This window comes from Pseudonaja textilis, chromosome 5 (genome assembly GCF_049901715.1).
Source record: "Pseudonaja textilis isolate UNSWEBS1 chromosome 5, rPseTex1.2, whole genome shotgun sequence".
NCBI classification, from domain to species: domain Eukaryota; kingdom Metazoa; phylum Chordata; class Lepidosauria; order Squamata; family Elapidae; genus Pseudonaja; species Pseudonaja textilis.
Genome location: NC_141994.1, coordinates 24621326 through 24645052, shown reverse-complemented (window position 1 = coordinate 24645052; position 23727 = coordinate 24621326). Strand labels below are relative to the sequence as shown.

General features: G+C 40.7%; 1 protein-coding gene across 12 annotated transcripts in view; it reads left to right on the top strand.

Annotated features, from left to right (window-relative positions):
* MAGI2 (membrane associated guanylate kinase, WW and PDZ domain containing 2) overlaps window positions 1-23727 on the top strand; it is a 566496-nt gene that overhangs the window by 437099 nt on the left and 105670 nt on the right. For 8 of the 12 annotated variants that reach the window (XM_087934364.1, XM_087934361.1, XM_087934362.1 and 5 more), the window contains 3 exons: window positions 3266-3387; window positions 5461-5589; window positions 6349-6531. In XM_087934364.1, coding sequence (XP_087790490.1) covers window positions 3266-3387; window positions 5461-5589; window positions 6349-6531 — 434 coding nt within the window. The remainder of the gene's footprint in view (window positions 1-3265; window positions 3388-5460; window positions 5590-6348; window positions 6532-23727) is intronic. The other 4 variants (XM_087934363.1, XM_087934365.1, XM_087934370.1 and 1 more) reach the window with 2 other exon arrangements.

Genomic DNA, 23727 nt, shown 5'->3' with positions numbered 1-23727 from the left:
TAGGACCATTTTTCACACTTACGACTGTTACAGCAACCCCACAGTCATGAGAGGCCAGGCGAGGAGATGCGTGCCTCGATGTGAGTGATACTGAGTTGGCCACACCCAACCAATAACATGACCACCAAGCCACGTCCACCCAGTCACATGACCACCAAGCCATGCCCACCACCTAAGCCACGCCCACAGAACCAGTTGTTAAAAATTTTGAATCCCACCCCTGACGAAACACATGTTCCATTGCCTACAGCTTTCGCATTAGTTTCTCCTTCATAATGGTTCTGATTTTTTCTTTTCCTAAATTAATCCACTTCCGAGGTCATCTGTCTCCACACTCCGTGCCTTTCTTATTGACCATTGATCATCCAAGTGGAATGTATCCAAGGCACAAGGCTCAACGCAATGAATCACCTGTCCAAAATATTACTTCCAATAAAGATTAGCCCGTATAATTCATGTGGTGTACCAGGGAGAATTAATGCGATATAGCAAAGGGACTTTGTGAGCAGATAGCTGCAACTCAGTGAAGCAAGGAAGACAGAGGTGAAGCAGTATGGGGCAAATCTCAGAAAAATAATGTTCAGGAACGGAGAACGTTCGATTCATTGAGCCAGGCCCTTTGTCTGCACAAAAAAAAGTGGGGGGGAGGAGTGCTTCAATGTAAGTCTGTAGAGTAAGGGTGTCAAACTCAAGGCCCGGGGGCCCAATCCAGTGTTTAGAACTGGGCTGTGGTACTGCCCTGGAAACAAGGAAGGACTGGCCAATTTCCTCCTGATCCTTTCCTTTCATTTCCTGTTGTTGTTTTTCTTAGCTTGTCGGTTCCAATTCCTCTCTACTACTGTACTCCTCCCCCGATCTGACTAGTTGATCATGTAGTTCTATAATCACCAATCAAACATACATGGCTGTGGATGTGTCTCATTGGAGAATATGAATTATGATACTCCCGGGGGGTGGGGGGAAACCCAGGGTCAAGATTGACAATGAATGATGTGTCTCAGAGTCGGCTACACCCAGGCAGTGCCGGACATGTTAACTCCCAATAAATCCTTTTGAAGTTTTGGAAGTTTGGCTCGAGACTTATGATTTAAACTGCTGGAATCCTGACAAGTGCATTTGATCACAAGGCAAGGAGGCATCGAGAAATTCCTCCACTGGAGACAATGGATCCCCCCAGCCTTACCCTTTGCTATTAATCCGCCTTTTTCCTTTTTTTGGTCTGCAGTTTATGAATATTAGCTGGATTTTTCCAAAGCCACAATCTATGTGTTGTTTAAAATTCTGTGCTGAGCACAAATGCCTAAGCATTAAATTTTTTTTATTTTCTTCTTTGAAATTTGATAACAAATATTTTCAAGGGAAAGAGCCATTATTCCTGATTGCAAACAAAATACCATGGTAATAATCAACATGCAATTACATATCCACCTAGTCCTCAACTTACTGACTCAGTGGTGGGATTCAAAAATTTTTACTACCAGTTCTGTGGGTGTGGCTTGGTGGGCATGGCAGGGGAAGTATACTGTAAAATCCCCATTCCCTCCCCACTCCTAGGGGAAGGATACTGCAAAATCCCATTCCCTTCCCACCCCACTAACCTGCTTTCCAGCTCTGTTCTCCTGTGCAGGGCAACAAAAGACGATGCAGCCAATCAGCTGGGACTTAGGAAGCAGAGAATAGATGGGGGCAGGGCCAATCAGAGGTAGGTATTGGCCGGTTCTCCAAATTACTCAAAATTTCCGCTACCGGTTCTCCAGAACTGGTCAGAACCTGCTGAATATCACCTCTGCTCTGATTCAAACCCAGTCTTCCTGGCCTCTAAGAGTTATCCGAGTTTTCCATCCTGTGACTTACATTGATATTCTTTACTATTAATGCTCCATATGTAGGAGAAGGAGTAGCAGAACCTGGGGGCAGAGTCAAAAGAGGCATTGGCCTAGAATCCCTATGTAGCCACAAGTGAAGAAGTCCAACCTCCCCCTCCCTTCAATTCCGTGAAACCTTATCTAACTCCTATCAGTTGAGCAGGTTCCTGTACATAGGCTTTTAGCAAGGAAGTACTTTAATTGAACCTTCACATGTGAACCTGGTCTTTAATGCCTGATACTTTAGCTCAAGGGTCTTCAAACTTGGCAAGTTTAAGATTTGTGGACTTCAACTCCCAGAACTCCTGAGCTAATATGACTGGAGGAAGAATTCTGGGACTTGAAGTCCACAAATCTTAAAGCTGTCAAGTTTGAAGACCCCTGCTTTAGCTTTTTCTATTGCCTTTGGAGGCAAAGCTACTTACACGTTGTTGTCATGTAATTTATTTTTCACACATAATTAAGCCTTGAAGGTGCAATCCTGTGACAGTAAATTCATTTCTGTCATTTGGGTCAGAATGTCATGAGATGACAACATGACACAACTGACACCAGCAGATCATTTTCATCATTCGTGTCATGACATCCCCTGTCATGCCCCTGTCTGAGTCTGAATCTGAGGAGGAAGATGAACAGCTGACAGGAAGTAGGAGTGTGGCGCTGTTGGCTGTGGAGGAAAATGGAGAAGGGCAAAGTCCAGCTAGGTAGAGCAGGAGAGAGGTAGAACAAGGGAGAGGGAGTTCAGAGGAAGACTGAGGCCCATCCCCTCTTCATCCTAGGGCATTCAGGGAGGAACGGAGAAGAGAGCAACGTGGGTTGCATGGCTTGTGGAGGAGGAAAGGGCCCCGATTCCCTTCACTAGGCACACTTGGGAACACAGTTTATAAGAAAGGCAGGCTGCGTGGGGCAGGCTGTTGGGAGCAAATATGAGTTTATCTTGTGTTGACATTGCTTATCTGTGTTCCTGGCGTCTTTCCAATCATGTTGAGTTATTGCCGTGCCTTCAAGTCTGGAATTCTTGCTCCTGCCCTGTTGAATTAATTACCTCATTTTGCCTTGATTGGAATTATAGTAACAGTTTTTGTTGACCACGGTTTGGACTTGATTCTCTGCGGCCAAAGGCTTTTCCTGGGATAATTTTTCTCCAGCCCAGAAGGAAACCAGGACATTGGGGGCAAAGTTGGAGCTAATAAAGGGACTCCTACTGATTATCTGACTGTGTTGCCTTTGTGCCACACCCCTTTGGGTCATCACATCCCCGGTCCTTCAATTGGCACCGAAAGTAGGTCTCCTTCTTGAAGTCCGGTCAATTCAGGTTTTCACGAGGCCGGGTTTTTTTTTTGTTTTTGTTTTTTGAAAGGGATCACTTCAGTTGACAATGGGTTTCTTTATATTTTCAGCCACATAAATAGGAGGACCCAATTTGAAAATCCTGTTTTGGAAGCCAAAAGGAAGTTACAGCAGCGTACCATGCCCAACGCAGAACTTGGAATCAAGCCTTTGCCAGTGCAAAGTTTCCGAGGTACACCATCACCTCACAGCACCCAATTCAGATGGGACCAATTCTATGAAGTTTTGTGTGATACCTGTGACACGGTTTTGAAGACTCTCATTTTTTTTCCCTCTGAAAAAAAATTAATAACAATTGAAAGAGTGTGGCTAGTTATCACAGTTCCTAAAATTCCAGAACTAATAGAAATGGAGTAAAAGTATGGGTTTAAATAGCTTCCTTCAATATTGCCATGGTAAGCCTTTCTAACCCAACGTGGGAAACAATTCTTTTAAAAACAAAGCTGTGACTGGTTTTGCTGGTAAGATTTGTTTTGCTAGACTGCAGAATGGGAAAGATATAATTCAAAATAATAGTAAGAGGGTTGTCCAGATGCAACTGGAAAAGGACCATTGAGTCCCAGGGGGAAGCACAAGTTATCTTAGGAAGTAAAATCACAAAATCATGGTTCACTAAAACTCCACTCTGTCTTATTTTAGCAAACACACCAGGAAAGAGTATGTGTATTGTTATCTGTTTCAATGGGTAGGTAACAATAGCAATAGCACTTATATACCACTTCACAGTGCTTTTACAGCCCTCTCTAAGTGGCTTACTTTACAGAGTCCACCTATGGCCCTCAACAATCTGGGCCCTCATTTTATCGTCCTTGGAAGTATGGAAGGTTGCTTCAACCTTGAGCCGGCGAGAATCAAACTGCTGGCAGTGGGCAGAATTAGCCTGCAATACTGCATTCTAACGACTGCTTCACCACGGCGGGGATAGCAATAGCACTTAGACTTATATAACACTTCACAGTGCTTCCAAGCCCTCTCTAAGTGGTTTACAGTCTGCCTATGGCCTCCAACAATCTGGCTCCTCATTTTACTGACCTCGGAAGGATAAAAGGCTGAGTCAACCTTGAGCCATCGAGAATCAAACTGCTGGCAGTGGGCAGAATTAGTCTGCAATACTGCACTCTAACGATTGTGCTACCAGGGCTCTGGGATGACCTCAGTTGGTTCTTTGGGTCCCGTTGTCCTCTGTGCACAACTGATACTAAATTGTGTATGTTCTCTTTTCCTTTATTTGCAACTGTGGAGGATGAGATAAAGAAGGACCGAGATTGGCCCAGGGGAAAGGGGAGGTTCATTCATTCTTTCCAAATTCCAGTAGCCCACAAGAGAGACATTGATCTGGGGACCAAGAACAGCTTTATTTGTTTGTTTTAGAGGACCTAAGAAGAAAAGGATGTTTTTCTTTCTTCTTCTACCCCCTGTCCTAATTCTGATCAAATGTTTGATCTACACAGATCTTAGCAACCAGATGGCACTTGGGTAAAGGACACACACCATTCACCTGGCCTTGGTTATCTGAAAAGAGCTGCAGAAATAATAGCAATAGCCTTTAGACTTATGTACCACTTCACAGTGCTTTATAGCCCTCTCTGAGCAGTTTACAGTCAGCCTCTTGCCCCCAACAATTTGGGTCCTCATTTTATCATCCTCAGAAGGATGGAAGGCCAAATCAACCTTGAGCCGGTCAGGATCGAATTCCTGGCAGTGGGCAGAGTCAGCCTGCAATATTGCCTTCTCACCACTGCACCAGCATGGCTCTAGAGATAAGCATAGGAGTCTGATGGAAGAATTTTTCCATGAGTTCATTCCACGGTAAATGGCCCATCCTAGCAGAGGTTGAAAAAAGCTAAGCAGACACAGATCTACTTGGCATTTCAGTGGGAAGCCATCCAGGCATAATTATAAACCTACCACAAGAAGGCAGTGACCCATGGATGCGAACATTGGCACGAATGTGTAGTGACCCAGGAGTTGAGCTCCGTTCAAGGAACTCTTTCCTTTCTTTTTGTTTTTTTAACCTCACCTCTTGAGCTTAAGTTGAGAGAGACTTTGTTATCTTGCCTTGCTAACCTCTGCGAGACAACTCGATGCTCTGTTTGGTGGGAGAATGAACGATGCATATATTAGCAGTGACTAAGTTAATGCACGCAATGGAATGAAGGGTGATTAGCCGTCTGTGTTGGTGCAGAGATTAAGTATTGACCTAAGAGTCTACGCAAAGAATGAGGCTTCTTCTCCTTTATATCAGTAGACAACGCCTCATCAACCTTACCTAGGCCCAAACATGTTCACCCGCGCCTTGCTCCTCAGAGGTCTCGCAGTGTGAGCGACCTGTCTCAATATCGGCGGGATATTGCTGGAATGTACAGACTGTATGGTACGTCCGAGTGCTGCTGTTTACCTGGGCTGCACTTTTATCAAAAGTAGTGTGTTGAATTCTTTTTTTTCCCCCACCTTGGAAAAAACACAAAAACAAAACAAATTGAACACCTAGCTTTTTTTTTTTTTTTTCCACCACCACTTCCCATGATCTGATCACTTCGTGAAGGACCGGTTGAGATCCGCTGAGGCTTACTCGTTGGTCACCCTTCTCAAGGGATCCCTCTAAAAGTGGATTGTGGGAAGATGAAAATGTGCTGAGACAAAAACGCACAATTCTAACGTATGCATGCGGCCCCCTTTTGTGTGATTGAGAAGTCCGTCTTCCGATTGTTTTTGCAAATGATTTTTTTTATTTTTGAATGCGATAGTTTGATTAAATTGAGAAGTCACCCTCTGGCCAGTTTCTCACCTTTCCAAAAAAGTCCCAACTCTGAATGAACAGAGAATTTATTAAGAGTCCAAATGGGAAACTACTTTAGATAAACGAATCCTCCCCTTGCTGGTTAATTTAGCTTGACGTAGAACAAAAATAAATAAATAATAATAATAACTCACTAATATTCTTGGTTCTCTCAAATCGCTTGCACTTTTACTTTGCTTCAACTCGTACCAGCGCCACTTTGTCCCCGCCGCTGCTTTCGCTGCACTGTGTGAAGCCCAGCTCTTGCGTGTGTCTGTGTGCGCGCGTACACCACCGCGGGGAGGGGAGGGCGACCCCAGCATCTCATGTCTCTCTTTGTGTTGGCTCCTGTAGAAAAACCCCTCTTCACCCGGGACGCCTCCCAGCTGAAAGGCAGCTTCCTCAGCACAACCCTCAAGAAAAGCAATATGGGCTTCGGATTTACCATCATCGGTGGGGACGAGCCCGACGAATTTCTCCAGGTGAAGAGCGTCATTCCGGATGGGCCAGCAGCACAAGACGGCAAGATGGAAACAGGTAACAGGCCCACGATTGGCAGTTTTATTTGTTTAGCAGACAGCAGATGCTCTCTATACACACACACAAACATACATATACCTACATAATACATATATAGAGATATACCGGGGTGTGTGTTTGTGTGTGTGTGTGTGTGTGTGTGTGTGTTGGCCTGGAGATGGAGCTCTCGCCTCACAATCAGGAGGATGTGTGTTCGATCCTAGGTAGAGGCAGATATTTCTCTCTCTGGGCATTATCAGAATATATCTGCTGAACAAAACTCCGCATTGGTGACAGGAAAGGCATCCAGCCATTAAACATTCTTGCTAGCTCCATTCAGTTGCCCAGATTCCAACCTGCAAGGGATTATGGAGTCATTAAATGAAGATTTTATATGTGTGTGTGTCTGTCTATCTGTATTTTATATATATATTTATGTGTATGTGTATGTATGTGTCTATATGTGTGTGTATGTATATGTATGTATGTGTCTGTATGTGTGTGCATGTATACGTGATCCCTTTTTGCGGCCTTCTGACAAGCAAAGTCAATGGGGAAGCCAGATCCACTTATCAATGATGTTGCTAACTTAACGACTCACTTCACAACAGTGGCAAGAAAGGTCGTAAAACGGGACAAAAGTCACTTAACAAATGTCTCACTGAACAACAGAAATATGTTGGGCTCAGTTGTGATCGTAAGGTGAGGACTATCTATAATTACAATTTTATTTCTTTTAAGTTATGCCAGCCGTTGAATACTTCATTCTCATCCGGTCGTGTTTGTTCGTTTGCCCTAGAAGGATTGAGTATTTCTGACTGAACAAAATCTGTAATGCCATCTCCTTCTTTTTATCCATCCTTATTTCCTCTGAAGAGTTGGTCTGCATATCAGGATCTTTTAATCTTTCTTTCACCTCAAACAATGCAGTGTATTTATACTGATTCATATGCCACAGTTCTATAGTCCTTTTTATCTCATTACAGACATACCACAATTCTTATATTTCTAAAAGGAAGTTTCAGAACAATGATTCCAGCTTTTATTAATATTGCATTATTCGGAGAATTGAAGTCCCTTGTCCTTTTTCTGTAATTCTTTTTGCTGCTGTCTTATTCAGCTTTAATTTTCATTCAGTCTGAGTTCTTTGCAATGCCAGAATAATAGCAGGATCTTCCCATTTTATGTTAAGCAAAATCTTGATATGAACTGGTGGCTTGGACTTTAGAGTTATTGGATTTAAATCCCTAGATGGTGGTAGTTTTATTGTATTTTCTTCTCAGCTTCGCCTGTCTTGCTTTCGGATCAAGCCAAGGAACATATTTTCTGTATGCTGTTGAAAACTTCAGATAAGCCTCGGTTTGAAATAAGACGTTCAAATATTGTAAGAACTTGTGATTTTCGAGGTTTATGAGAAAACTAATTAACGTGAATCAAGAGTGAAATATTATAAGGAGAGCCAATGGTTTCATTTTGAATTTGCCAAAGAAATTATCTGTAGATAAACACTATATGTAGTGTTCCATCAGAATTCATGCTGATGGATGGGTGGATGAATAGATGATAAGATAGCAATAGAGATAGATTGATGTATTGATAGATAAAGATAGAGAGATAGATTGATTGAGAGAGAAAGATTGATGATAAATGATAGAGATATAGATAGATGATATATATATAGATAGATAGATAGATAGAGAGAGAGAGAGAGAGAGAGAGAGAGAGAGATAAATTGATATATTTAGAGATAGAGATGGATTGATTGATTGATTGAGAGAGAGAGATTGATGATAGATGATAGAAATAAAGGAAGCTAGCTAGCTAGATGATAGAGATAGATAGATAGATAGATAGATAGATAGATAGATAGATAGATAGATAGATAGATAGCCTTTACTTCTTATTGTATCATTAAGATTTCTCCTGGATTCTGTTTCTCCTTCATCCCTTTGTCTTCCTTGAAATTTCACTTTAATTTATAGGCAATCCTCAACTTACAACCTCAATTGAAATTTATGTTTCTAACTGAAACATTTGAAAGGGAGTGTTGCCCCAAGTAAATCATTGCCATTGTTAACTTAGTAATATGGTCATAATAGAATAGAATACTTTATTGGCCAAGTGTGACTGGACACACAAGGAATTTATCTTGGTGTAAATACTCTCAGTATACATAAAGAAAAGGTACATTCATTAAGAATCAAGAATCATAACGTACAACACTTAATGATAGTCATAGGATACAATCAACAATCAAATCATACTAGGAAACAGTCAAGTGGAAGGGGATGGGTGATAAGGAGAAGATTAACAGTAATAGTAGCGTACACATTGTAAATAGTTGAACAGTGTTGAGGGAATTATTTGTTTAGCAGAGTGATGCCTTTCAGGAAAAAACTGTTCTTGTGTCTAGTTGTTCTGGTGTGCAGTTCTCTATAGCATCATTTTGAGGGAAGGAGTTGAAACAGTTTATGTCCGGGGTGTGAGGGGTCTGTAAATATTTTCACAGCCCTCATTTTGACTCGTGCAGTATACAGGTCCTCAATTGAAGGCAGTCCCAATTATCCTCTGAAGTCTGTGTCTGTCCTGTTGGGTTGCAGAACCAAACCAGACAGTTATAGAGGTGCGGATGATAGACTCAATAATTCCTCTGTAGAACTGGATCAGCAGCTCCTTGGGCAGTTTGAGTTTTCTGAGTTGGTGCAGAAAGAACATTCTTTGTTATGCTTTTTTGATGATGTTTTTGATGTTAGGTGTCCATTTTAGGTCATGTGATATAGTAGAACCTAGAAATTTGAAGGTCCCTACTGTTGATATTGTGTTGTCTAGTATTGTAAGAGGTGGTAGTATGGGAAGGTTTCTTCTAAAGTCTACCACCATTTCTATGGTTTTGAGTGTGTTCAGTTCCAGATTGTTCTGGTTACACCACGAGGCAAGTTGTATAACCTCCTGTCTGTATGCAGATTCATCGTTGTCTCGAATGAGACCAATCACTGTTGTGTCATCAGCAAATTTCAGTATTTTAACAGATGGATCGTTTGAGATGCAGTCATTGGTATACAGGGAGAAGAGAAGTGGAGATAGCACACAGCCTTGGGGGGGCCCTGTGCTGATTGTACAGGTATCAGATGTGATTCCGCCTAGCTTCACCTGCTACTTCCTGTCTGTTAGGAAGCTTATGATCCACTTACAAGTGTGTTCAGGTACCGCTAGTTGGTTTGATTTACTTAGAAGGGTGTCTGGAATGATGGTATTGAATGCTGAACTGAAGTCTACAAAGAGGACCCTTGTTGTAGGTATTTGGAGATTCAAAGTGTTGTAGGATGTAATGCAGAGCCATGTTAACAGCATCATCTGTCCATCTATTTGCTCAGTATGCAAACTGCATGGGATCTAACAGCAGATCCGTGATGGTTTTCAGGTGGGACAGCAAAGCCTTTCAAAGATTTTTATAACTACAGATGTTAGAGCAACTGGTCTGTAGTCATTCAGTTCCTTGATGGGGGGCTTCTTTGGCACTGGGATGATGGTAGAACATTTGAAGCAGGAAGGAACATAGCACATCTCTAGTGATCTATTGAAGATTCGGGTGAAGATGGGGTCCAATTGGTCAACACAGACTTTTAAGCAAGAAGGAGTTATCTTGTCTGGCCCTGGTGCTTTTCCTGGCTTCTGTCTGTGTAATAGATCTTGCACTTCTTTTTCTGTGATCACCAGAGGTTGTGAGCCCAATGGATTGGGGCCAGTTGTAGGAGGCTTGGCTGTTGTTGGTGTGTTTCAGATGTGGGTTGTGGAGATAGGTGGCTGTAGTTTCTTTTCAAACCTGTAGTAAAACACATTCAGGTCATCTGCTAGTTGTTGATTTCCTTCTGCCTGGGAAGGAGGTTTGCTGAAGCCAGTGATGTTTTTAAGAGCTTTCCACATGTTTCCTGGTTCATTTGTTGAGAATTGATTCTTTAACTTTTCAGAGTAGCTTCTTTTTGCTGCTCTGATCTCTTTTGTTAATATATTTCTGGCCTGGTTGTATAGCATTCTGTCACCTTTCCTGTAGGCTTCCTCTTTGGAACGACATAGCTGCTTAAGTTTAGCTGTGAACCAAGGTTTATTGTTACTATATATTTGCAGGTTCCTTGTTGGTACACATAAGTCTTCGCAGAAGCTAACATATGATGTTACAGTATCTGTGAGCTCATCTAGATCTGCAGAGGCATCTTCAAAAACATTCCAGTCAGTGCAATCAAGGCAAGCCTGGAGTTTCAGCTTTGCCTCATCTGACCAAGTCTTCACTGATTTAATTGTTGGTTTAATGGTTTTAAGTCTTTGTCTGTAGGCAGGATGAATCATGCAGTGGTCAGAGTGTCCCACAGCTGCTCGTGGTAAAGACCTATAAGCAACTTTTACTGTTGTGTAGCAGTGGTCTAAAGTATTTTTGCCTCTGGTAGGGCAATTTACATGCTGGAAATATTTTGGGAGCTCTTTCCATAAATTTGCTTGATTGAAATCTCCTAAAATGATGGGAAGGGAACCTGGGTGTTTGGCTTCAGCCTCCATAATTTGATCAGCAAGAGTTTGTAATGCCTTGTTTACACAGGCTTGTGGAGGAACATACACAGCTATTAGGAGAATTAAGGAGAACTCACGTGGAGAATAAAATGGCTTGCAGTTGATGTGTAAAGACTCTAAGTTTTCATCACAAAACTTATATATTATAGTTATATCCTGAGACCAGCTGTTGTTGATATATCAACATAATCCTCCACCCTTTCTTTTACCTGATGCCTCTTCAATTCTGTCTGATCTAAGTGTCTGAAAATCCTGGGATGTATATGGTGTTGTCCTCATGAATTTGTAGATTAAGCCAGGTTTCAGTAAAACAAAGAACAGCTTCACTCATAAAGTGAATTTGGCTTCCCCCTTGATTTCTCTTGTCAGAAGGTTACCAAAAAGGGATCATGTGACCCCGGGGCACCATGGCCATCATGAACGTAAACCAGTTGCCAAGCATCTGAATTTTGATCAGGTGACTGGGGGGGATGGTGCAATGGTCATAAGTGTGGGAAAATGGACCTTTTTTTCCGGTGCCGGTCACTAAATGAAATGTTGTAAGTCAAGGACTATCTGTATGCATTAGGCTACATCAGCAGAGGCAGGGGTGGGATTCAACCAATGTAACAACCGGTCTGATAAGCGCACGCATCTGTACCAAATGCGTGTTTCACACACACGTGTAACTCACCTTCTGCTGCAAGTCCTGTGCGTTAAACAGTTGACGCACGGCAATTGGTTATGCCTGTTCTGACCAAGGGTTCCTGAGACCGCACTTGTCCTTCTCTTTCCTTTCCTGGCTTGAAACGTCATCAAGCAAAAACAAAGGAAGTCCAGTTGTCTTTTGGAAAAGCGCCTTGGGGTGTCTCCATTGTCATCTCTCCCACCTTGTGTTCCCTGCTTTGGCTAGGTTATGTTCTGACCAAAGCTTCCTGAGACCATAATTAAGCACATGCTTAGTTAAAATAACTCTTGTTTTATTTCAACGCTGGGAATTATGTTCATTCCCAGCCCGTAATAAGACCCAAATAGTCCCTCGAGATAAGCACCCACCTTTCTCTCCTTTGAATTGCTGCCAACAGCTAAAGTGCCAAAATAACTGTAAAAAAACCAACCAAAGTACAAAGTCCACACAGAGCTTCAAGGTTTAATCCAAACAGAGCAAACGACTTTGCTTCCTGCAAGGGTTTCTCTACCTTTGCACCTCCTTTATACCTTAAGGGAGGGGCAATCACCTCTAAGCTTTACTCCCAAGTCTCCCCTTTTGTCTTAGCTGCTGTTGCCTTCTAGCAGCTCTCTACACATGCACACTGGGAACAGGCATAAAGGAGGAGCAAAGGGACAGGAAACTTTGCAGGAACCAACTTTGTTCCTACTGGTCGGTTTGAAACCTGAATCTCTGTGTTGAATTTGCAGTCCGTTTGGCCTTGTAAACTAATTGGCAATTTAGTCATTGGCAGTATTTTACGGAAGATAAAGGTGTGTGCTTATTAGACTTATCCTGGAGGACTTTGGCAGACTTCCCTGGGACTATTAATAAACTGTTTGAGTCTCATTATGGGCTGTGAATGACTAAAATTCACAGCCATTGAAATAAAGAAAAAAGGGTTTGGGGACTAAGGTGTGTTAATAAGCCTTGCTCAGAACAGGTGCTCCCTCATTGGAGGTTTTCAAGAAGAGACTGGTCAGCCATTAAAGACATATCCAGCGTGGAAATAAAGAGAAATTTCCTGAGTGGGGAACAAAAAACCCAACCTGGAGAAACAATCCCAAGGAATAATTACTTTTGGCTATTGTATTTCCGTTATTCCATTACAAAATGCAGTGTCTCCATATCTAAATGAAATAAAACTACATCCATGGAGGATGACAAATTGCATAACATCCCTTTGCATTTTAAATATACTTCCTCATTAGGATTATGCTTACACACAAAGAAGAATGCGGTTAATTAATATCTTCTCCTTCATGGATAATTGGTTTTAGAACAGATTTGTTTTGTTCCTCTTGTTAAACAGGTTCTTTTAAAAACTCTGTTTAAGTAGCCTAATAGACTTTTATTGATAATTGCACTTTGTTTTGTGTGTTGTATTTTTTATTAAAAATATTCATCCAAAATTAATCCAATCCAATGCTGTAAATGACTCAGCTTCTGTCTCATACTTGCTAAGGACTCCTAATTCTTTTTTTTCCCACAATTTTTTTTAGTTTATTCAAAAAAAAAATCAAAATGCAATAGGCCAAAGTAGATAAAATAACCTTTATTGTCATTTTTTCCCCTGTGGGCTCAATGACACACATTAAAAATGAAATTCTGTTGCCTGTTCTCAAAACTGCTCTCCAAAAATATTAAAAAAGAAAAGAAAAGAAAAAACACAAGCCCCCCCAAAAACATTAACAAAAAGGTGTCTTAAAAAAATAACACATATATACATAATATCCTCCCCTGTCAAATGTTGATTAGTACAAAATAGCAATGTAAGTTTCTCACCTCGTTGTGAAACAAGCCAAAAGAATTTTAAACTGTTAAACTACTAAAGCTACTTACAAATTGTTGGCCTGTCATCTGTAAACTATATTAATAACAAAGTGGTTAACAAAGAAAACAATAATAGTGAAATATTACATAACAATATAAAAGTAATAAAAATTGTGAACACTAATAAGAAAGAGACAAGGTTGGAAATCCAAAACTCTCTGTTGACAAAGTGTTGTAATCAATTTGCAGAAAATTTACCATGGCTTCAAACTCTGATCATCCCAAATATTAACCCTAATTAGTTTTGGATCAAATATTCAGGCTTGTTTCTTTATACCATCGGTTATCAATTGCTGATTGATTGAATATAATAAGTCCCGTCCCTAAAGCCAATCTATCTTTCCCACCCAAATCCAGATAAAATCATTCCTCAATTAGATGTAATAAATCAATTTCCCATTTTCCATCAAGGATTCACAGTTTTCATAATAATTTAGAGTTGGCCTTTTTTATTTGGGAGCCAGAAAGATCCTAGCAAAGCATGGCATTTCTTTGGTTGATTAAAAAAGACAATAACAAAAAGAACATTATTGTTATCAGGTTTCTAGACCAAATCTGATATCAATAAAGCATGTATAAAATATTTGTTTTGCATGTGTAAAATATTTGTTTTCTGTTGGATCAAAGACATTCAAAGAAAGACGAAATAATATTTGTCTACATTTGAATGTGCCCAGAGTGTTGTATTGTTGTTATCAACTGGAAAAAATAAAGATTCTGCAATTCAACAGATCACATTAGTTAGTCCTTTCTCTTGGGATTATAATGCATTAATATTACCCATTAGATAAACCCTCCTGAATGGAAAAGTCTACTTCTAGCAGGTTCCAATCTGTAAAAAGACTTAAGGCCCACAGTTCAAAAATGGTACCTTCTTAATTTTTTCTGCCAATAACTCATGTTAGCCTCTGCTACCTTCCATCATAGGGACCTTAAAGTCTTCTAGTTTTCCAGTCCAACCCTATGCCCAAGGCAGAATCTTCATACCATCCCAAACAAATGATTCTCCAACCCTTTCTTGAAAATTTTCAATGATGCAACAGCCACAACTCCAGGAGACAAGCTGTTCCATTGACAATCATTCTCACAGTCAGGAAATTCCTTCTCATTTCCAGGTTGGACTTCTATTCATTGTTTTTTGTCCTACCCTAATGTGCTTTGGGGAATACGTTGACTCCTCCACTTCCCTGTTGCAGGCCTTTCCAATATTGGAAGATGACTATCATGTCTCCCTTCAGTCTTCTTTTCCTTAACCTAAATACGTCTAGTTCATTTAGTCTTTCGTCTATGCTTCAGAAGTGCTTCCATTATATGTTTCAAATATTGGAACCAGAGGTGGTATTCAGCAGGTTCTGACCAGTTCTGGAGAACCGGTAACAGAAATTTTAAGCAGTTCAGAGAACCAGAAAATATCACCTCTGACTGGAGATTTTACAGTATTCTTCTTCTGCCATACCCACTAAGCCACGCCCACAGAACCAGTAGTAAAAAAAATTTGAATCCCACCATTGATTGGAACCCTGCTAACATGTCACCCCTAGTCCTTCTCTTAGACTAAACATCCCTGGTTCCCTCAATCAGTCATGGTAGAGTTTAGCCTTCAAACCCCTTATCGTCTTTGTAGCTTTTCTCTGCACTCTTTCCAGGATCTCAACATCTTTTTGGTATCAGGATGAACAGATCTGGACACCATATTCCAAGTGTGGCCTTACCAGTGCATTATAAAGCAGTACTACCACTTCCTCTGAATTTCATATTCGTATGAGCCATTCTAACTTGATAGGTATCCCGCCATCAATGATGAGACACAAAAATAATCATTGCCATTCTTTTTTTAGCTATACCCCTGAGACAAACTTTGAAGAAGCGAGACCTGTGAGATTAATCATATATTATTGGACAAATTTATACCAAACTTCCATAACATTGGCTGAATCCACTGAGGCCATTTGTCCAGTGATAAAACAGTATCCAACTGTTATCCAGAAGAACACCTAGAGAACTTATTTATCACTAATTGTTAGCATTGCCCTGTCATTATTGAAGCGATAAAAGGCTGCCCTTTATATCAGCACATTATTTAGAAGCATGTGGGGAAAATAACAGAATAACAGGACTGGAAGGACCTTGGAAGTCTTCTAATCCAACCCCTAATGCAAACCCTATTCCATTTCAGACAAATCTCTTCCTAAAATCCAAACTCTGTCAAGGACCTTGGAGTACTCATCTCTAATGATCTAAGTGCTAGAGCCCACTGTAACTACATAGCCAAAAAGGCATTAAGAATTCTTAAACTAATCCTACGTAGCTTCTTCTCTGGTAATATCACACTGCTAACTAGAGCATACAAAACATTTGCTAGGCAATTGAAAAAGTCCAGAAATATTTCACAAGAAGAATTCTCTGCTCCTCTACTCATTGCAGAATACCTTATGCCATCAGACTTGAAACTCTAGACCTAGAAAACCTAGAACTATGCCACCTCTGGTCCGATCTAAATATAGTATATAAAATCATACATTGCAATGTCCTACCTGCAAATAAATACTTCAGCTTCAATCATAACAATACAAGAGTCCACAATAGATACAAACTCAAGGTTAACTGCACCAAACCTGACTGCAGAAAATATGACTTCAGCAACAGAGTGGTCAATGTTTGGAATACTCTACCTAACTCCGTGGTTTCTTCCCCAAACCCCAAAAACTTTAACCTTAGACTGTCTACTATTGACCTCACCCCTTTCCTAAAAGGTCTGTAGGGGACGTGCATAAGCGCACCAATCGTGCCTACCGTCCGTGTCCTTTTGTTTCTTTTTATTTTTCTTATAAGTATCCATCTCATGTATTCAAAACTATGTTTATTCTTATACCTGTATCTTGTAAGCAATTGACAAATCAAATAAATAAATAAAATAAAAACCTGCAGTGATGAAGCATCCACAATTCTGAAGGCAAGTTGTTCCACTGGTTAATTGTTTTCACCGTCAGAAAATTTCTCCTTAGTTCTAGGTTGCTTGATTCCTTGATTCGTTTTTATCCATGGCTTCTTGTTCTGCCTTCAGGTGCTTTGGAGAATAGCTTGACTCCTTCTTCTTTGGGGCAGCCCCTGAGATATTGGAACACTGCTATCCTGTCACCCCCTAGCCCTTCTTTCCATTAAACTAAACAAACCCAGTTCCTGCAACTGTTCTTCATATGTTTTAGCCTCCAGTGCCCTGAACATCTGTAGGAAAATAAAATGTGCTAACTATACAATTTGCAATTACAAAGGAGCAAGGAACTACGTTGCTTTGTTTATATTCATGCCTTGCTACATGCCTTAGAGAATTTGTATCGGTCCAGCAGCTTATGCAGCATCTGCAAAAAACTGAAATAAAATATACAGCGCTAAGGGTCAGTCTGGTGTGTCCCAAAGAATAAATCCTGGGCTTTGTGAGATGAAATGAAAAATAACATTCCCTCTTGCAGCATGCAAGTCTTCCAGAGAGATCCCACAAGTGTGTGCATGGTGAGTGTATGTGGAGTTATTCCCTGTCTGCTTTCCAACAAGCACCACTCAATAACTTTATAGTGAGAGCTTGCAAACTTGGCTTTTAAGGCAAATCCAGAGGCAATAGTTTAATGGAGATTTTAGCCATTCCTGGATGCAGATTAAGAAAATCCAACAAAACTATGATTACAAAAAAGTTGTTGAGACTTTTGAACAAGTGCAAAGAAGGGCAACTAAGATGATTAAAGGCTTGGAGACTCAAACATATGAAGAACGGTTGAGGAATCGGGTATGCTTTGTCTAGAGAAAAGAAGGATTGGGGGGGACATGATAGCAGTCTTCCAGTATTTGCGGGGCTGCCCCCCAAAAGAGGTCAACCTATTCTCCAAAGCACCAGAGGGGACAAGAAACAAGGGATGGAAACTAACTGAAGAGAGAAGCAACCTGGAATTGAGAAGAAACTTCCAAACAGTGAGGACAATTAACCAGTAGAACAACTTGACTTCAGAAATTGTAGGTGCTTCATCACTGAAGGTTTTTAAAAAGAGACAGGACAATCACTTGCCTGAAATGGTATATGCTTGAGCAGGAGACTGGTCTAGAACACTTCCAAGATCCCTTCTGGCTCTATTCTGATTGGATGGTTGGTTGGTTGGTTGATTTGATGAGTTCTTCTGAAACTAAGCGTGAAGATTCAGGAGGACATGTTACATTCCAGTTAAGAAGACTTATTGTGCATGGCTATCAGGAAGAATCTAGTCAGCATTAAATTGGTTCTAGATAAGAGTTAATAGAATTCAAGAGGGGTCTGGACATGGAGAGTTTGTGGACATGTAATGATTCTAGGCTGAGTTCTCTCTTGACTCCGCTCCCAGGCTCTGCCTCTTCTTTTCATACATAAACTCCAGCAATAAGAGGAAACTTACCCATAAAAAGTATAAATAATAGCTTTGGGTTTTCTGTGGGCAAAGAGTGATTTTAAAAAACCTAATCTGGAAGAGATAATGGACCTGTCTTCTCATTTTATTCATTATTGATCAATTGCATATATTATTTCACTTCATGAGCTACCCAGCGAGGGATAAATATATAAATGTTCTTGCATACAGAAATGACTGGGGAATGAAGGGATACCCTTTGGAACTTAATACATTAGACCCATCTTTTGAATTTTTGTCATTTAAAAGTTTAAAATTCCATTCTAATTAGTGGTGGTTTTTTTTTTTCAAATATGGATGCAAGGATTCTCCGGGAGTTCTTTTTCACAAAATAGAAATTTCTGCTTAAAGAGGTACTAAGCCATGTCGGAGGTAAAGAAGAGTGACAGTGTTATGTTGGAGATGGTAAAAATAGAATACATATTCTTTAAAATATGGAGAGAAATATGATTTTTTTTCCTGAGGTTGTATTCCTACATAGATTTGGAAGAACTGCTAGGCATGGAGTCCAGCTGTTTCATTACTGTAAGGGAGGAAAATAATTGGAATTAGACTCAAATTTCGCTGCCTTACAGGGCGAATCAGTATGGGGAATGGAAAATTGAGTGTCATTCAGTGCATCTACACTTCTGAAAAACATCTTTTATCATTGACATGGTATTTATTTATCACTTTACTTTATAGTCTCTTAGCTGAGTACTGAACTTGAACTAATTACAATTAAAGTGAAGAATACAAAATAAAACTCCATAATGCCTGTAAGCTTCTGCAAAAAAGCACTAAGTTTTGTTCATGTGAACTGTTGAACTTTATTGGATGGATTCTCCTGAAATGTTATGAATACTTGTAATGGCTGTTTTTGTTTGAGAGAAAGGAGCATCTTGTGAAACCGTTGTCAATGTCTTTCGGGGTCATTGTTCTTCAATTGTCTGGGTCAAATCTTTTCCAATCTTCTTTCATACACATGATATCTCCCATGATGTATTATAACGTTTTAGAGATAGCTTGGGAAATAAACATTATCAACCTCCCACTAATTTATTTTGCCCTTGTTTTCTCAGAAGACACCTAAACAATTTGTAGACTAAATTACACAGTGAGGTAAATATCACCATATTAGATTGCATGTCTCTTCCAATTTATCAAGACAGAACAAACTATTTTTTTCTCTCTCTCTACCAAGCAAGGAAGCTGTGAGGCCTTATACATTTTCAGGACTTCTGCATAAATATGAGCTAAAACACAACCTGCTTTCCACACAAGTCCCAAAATCAAATAAGGAGAAATGAATTCAACAAATGAGTAAAAAAAAACATTATGCTGGTCCATTGATTTACTGGAGAAAACAATTCAAAGCTACATATCCAGAGCTGGGCTGCTTCGGGTTCGTCCAGGTTCAGGTGGACCTATTGCTAACATTATGGCTGGTTCCGTGACCTGCCAAATCCCACCCCTGGCTGGCCTCATCCACCCCTGCCTCTCCCAGGAATCTCCACACAGCCCATTTTGGATGCGAGGTGAGTGCAAGAGGGAAAATGGGGGCATTTCCGGCCCGTGGAGGGCCTCGGGAGCCCACAGGAAGCAGTTTTCACCCTCCCAGAGGCTCAAGAAAAGCCTCCAGAGACTAGGGAAGGTGAAAAACGGGGCTTCCAGAAGTCCGAAAACCAGCCTGTTTCCTGCCTCCAGAGCCTGGGGGAAGGCAGGTTTTGCCCTCCCAGAGTCTTGAGAAAAGCCTCCGGAGCCCAGGGAGGGTGAAAACGTCCCCCCACGCTGTAGTGCAGGAGGCCAACTAGGCCAGGCCCACCATGGCCATGCCCACCCAGCAACCGAACAGAGAACCCATTGCTGAAATTTTTGAAGCCCACCACCGTACATATCTGAACCACACTTGGAGTATTTCATCCAGTTCTGGTCACCACAATATAAAAAAAGATGTTGAGACTCTGGAAAAAGTGTAGAGAAGAGCAACAAAGATGATTAGGGGGCTGGAGGCTAAAACATATGAAGAACGGTTGCAGGAACTGGGCTTGGCTAGTCTAGTTGAAAAGAAGAACTGGGGTGACATGATAGCAGTCTTCTAATACCTCAAGAGCTGCCCCAAAGAAGAGGCAGTCCAAAGCACCTGAAGACACAGGACAAGAAGCAACGGATGGAAACTAATCAAGGAGAAAAGCAACTTAGAATTAAGGAATAATTTCCTAAAGGTGAGAGCAGTCAACCAATGGAATAACTTGGCTTCAGAAGTTGGGGTTAACAAAGTTTTAAGCACCCTCATAAAAAGTTCCCATAGTTCTTCAATCTATGTATCATACGGATTTGGCAGGATGCTAAATAATGGTACAATATCACCGTTTAGAAAGTCAAAGGGAAAACCAAATTCAGTTAACAATCATGTTACTAAATTAACAGAATAACAGAGTTGGAAGGGACCTTAGAGGTCTTCTAGCCCAACCCCCTGCTTAGGCAAGAAATCCTATCCTATTTCAGACAAATGTTGTCCAATCTCTTCTTAAAGACTTCCAGTGTTGGAGCATTTACAACTTCTGGAGGCAAGTAGTTCCACTGATTAATAAGTGGAATAATTGTTCTAACAGGAAATTTCTCCTTAGTTCTAGGTTGCTTCTCTCCTTGGTTAGTTTCCATCCTTTGCTTCTTGACCTGCCTTCAGGTGCTTTGGAAAACAGGTTGATCTCCTCTTCTTTGGGGCAGCCTCTCCTCAAATATTGGAAGACTGCTATCAAGCCTGGTCCTTTTCATTAAACTAGACCTACCCAGTTCCAGCAACCATTCTTCATTATGTTTTAGCCTCCAGTCCCCTAATCTTCTTGGTTGCTCTTCTCTGCACTCTTTCTAGAGTCTCAACATCTTTTTTATATTGTGGTGACCAAAACTGGATGCAGGATTCCCAGTGTGGCCTTACCAAGGCCTTATAAGGTGGTATTAACACTTCACGTGATCTTGATTCTATCTCTCTGTTTATGCAGCCTAGAACTGTGTTTTGGCTTTAACAATTGCAGTGATTCCTTTAACACGTGTGGGAAGAAAGGTTTGTGAAATGAGGAAAAACTCACTTAGCCTCACTGAACAGCAGAAATATTTGGCTCAGTTATGGTCATAAGATGAAGAGTAATTATTTATTTATTTATTTATTTCTCAGTTACATAGCATAGGACAAGGCAACACAATGGCTCTGCTTTCATGATACATAAATGCCATTTTAGTATTCACACATGAGCTTTGAAATGGTCAAAAACGGTTTAAGAAAGGAAAACAACCAATAAAAGCATAGAAAAAAATACACTTAAAATAATGGAATGCAAAAGCGTTCTTCAGACAGGAAGAGCGCTGTCCATTAAATGTTCATTGTGTCATTCTATTCTTTGTCCCATAAAATAAATTGAGTTCTGGCCAAAGATTTGAAGATTATACTGGAGTCATATTATTACTCGGTTGTATTCATTTGCCATTAAGGAAATGAACACCTCATATATTTTTGTGTCTGAATTGGATCTCACTTCTGTTCCTTAATTATGAGATGGGAAATTTAAGGAAATGGTAGAATGTTCAAACAGGCCATTTATTTTCTTTTTATGGAAAGAGCTTTTAATATTCTTATGCTTTTTTTATTGTATCAGAAGGTGAATGCCGGACATAGTCAATTTAATTTTTTCCTTACCATGCCTTTGAAGAACAGCCTCCTAAAATCCTTGAGGCGGAAATCTTAGCTGTTAAAAAAATGCAAACTGCTCTTCCCCATTTTCCATCGCTTAAACCCTGTGCACCACTGGTGGGATTCAAAATTTTTTACTACCGGTTCTGTGGGCATGGCTTAGTGGGCGTGGCGTGGCTTGGTGGATGTGGCTTGGTGGGCATGGCAGGGGAAGGATACTGTAAAATCTCCATTCCCTCCCCACTCCTGGTGGAAGGTTACTGCAAAATCCCCCTTCCCTCCCCACTCCACTAACCTGCTTTTCAGCTCCATTCTCCTGTGCAGGGCAACCAAAGAAAACCCAGCCGATCAGCTGGACTCAATGGGAGGCGGAGAATAGATGCAGGTGGGGCCAGTCAGAGGTGGGATTTGCCGGTTCTCCAAACTACTCAAAATTTCCACTACCGGTTCTCCAGAATTAGTCAGAACCTGCTGAAGACCACCTCTGCTCTGCACACCTTCACAAAATGAACTTTAAACTACATTGAGGATGAATCAGTGGCCCTCTGTAAATTCCACTCCCATCTTTGCAGTCAAGTGACCTCGTTTCATGGATCCTATTCTCCTAGTCAACCTATTATCCAAAATGCCTGAGGGCAGGACATGTTCTGGTCACCATGATACAAAAAAAAAAAAGATGTTAAGAGACATCAAAGAGCAACAAAGTTGATAAGACGTCTAGGAGTTAATGGTATGGTGAACGACTGAGGGAACTAGTTTCTTCTAGTCTAACAAAGAGAAGGATTAAGGGTGACATGATAGCTGTCTTCCAACCTTTGAAGGACTGCCGGGGAGAAGAGGGGGTCAATCTATTCTCCAAAGCACCTGACAGCTGGACAAGAAGTAATGGGTAGAAGGTTATTAAAGAGAGTGCCAACCTAGAACTAAGGCAGAATGGAATGGAATGGAATGGAATGGAATAGAATAGAATAGAATAGAATAGAATAGAATAGAATGCCATGGAGTACAATGGAGTACAATAGAGCAGAGCAGAACAGAATAATAACTTTATTGTCCCTTTGAATGTATATGTATGCCGATTTCCTGTTGTTACTCATCAGATTTCCTATTGGTGAGAACAATTAATCAGTGGAACAGCTCACCTTCACTGGAGGTTTCCAACCATTTGTCTGGAATGGTATGAGGTCTCCTTCTTGAGCTGGTTGGTTGGGCTAGAAGACCTCCACGCTCCTTTTCAGCTCTGTCTTTGTGCAGTTCTTCACTCCTAACCTGAAAGCCTGATCTCAATCCATATGAAGCTTCAGAGGAAGAGATAGTACCAGCAGAACAAATGAGTAGCACTCTTTACCAAGATGCTGCCGTGTCACCAAACTTTACAGATTTTACTCCCTCCCAAATACTAGAGAACAAATTAAGGCTGTTTTTTCTGTCTGTTCTTCAAAGCCACCAATATCCTGTCACTAGCTGAGACACTCCAGGTTTTTAAGATGGAGAAAAAAATGGAAGCTTATTTATTTACCAGTTGATGCGTTTTCCACATCACCTAACACTGTTCTTATTTTCACCAGTCTTGATGTGAAAATATGTGTTATTTTTATTTATCCCATTTCATACAAAGCTTACAAAGGCTGTATCAGTACAGAATTTCTCCCTGGTTTTTGCACTCTTCACTCATTTGTGCTTCCCTGGCAGTTTTCATCCCTGCAGTTTGATATTTGCCACATCAGCAAATAATCAAAGTCTTTAGATTGTCACCATCCGTTTTATTCTCCTTTTTATGCAAGAGAGAGAGAGAGAGAGAGAGAGAGAGAGAGAGAGAGAGAGAGAGAGAGAGAGAGAAGAAGAAGTAGTTATAAACACTTTCAGTTACATAGTACACAATAGAAATGTAAATAGCCCCATCAACTAATCCACATCTGTTTCTGTGTAATTGCCGGATGCACGCTGGTTTAGCCTCCAAATTTTGAAAAGCCAGCTTTTTTAACTAACACACACACACGAGCACACACATACACACACTCAGGATACAA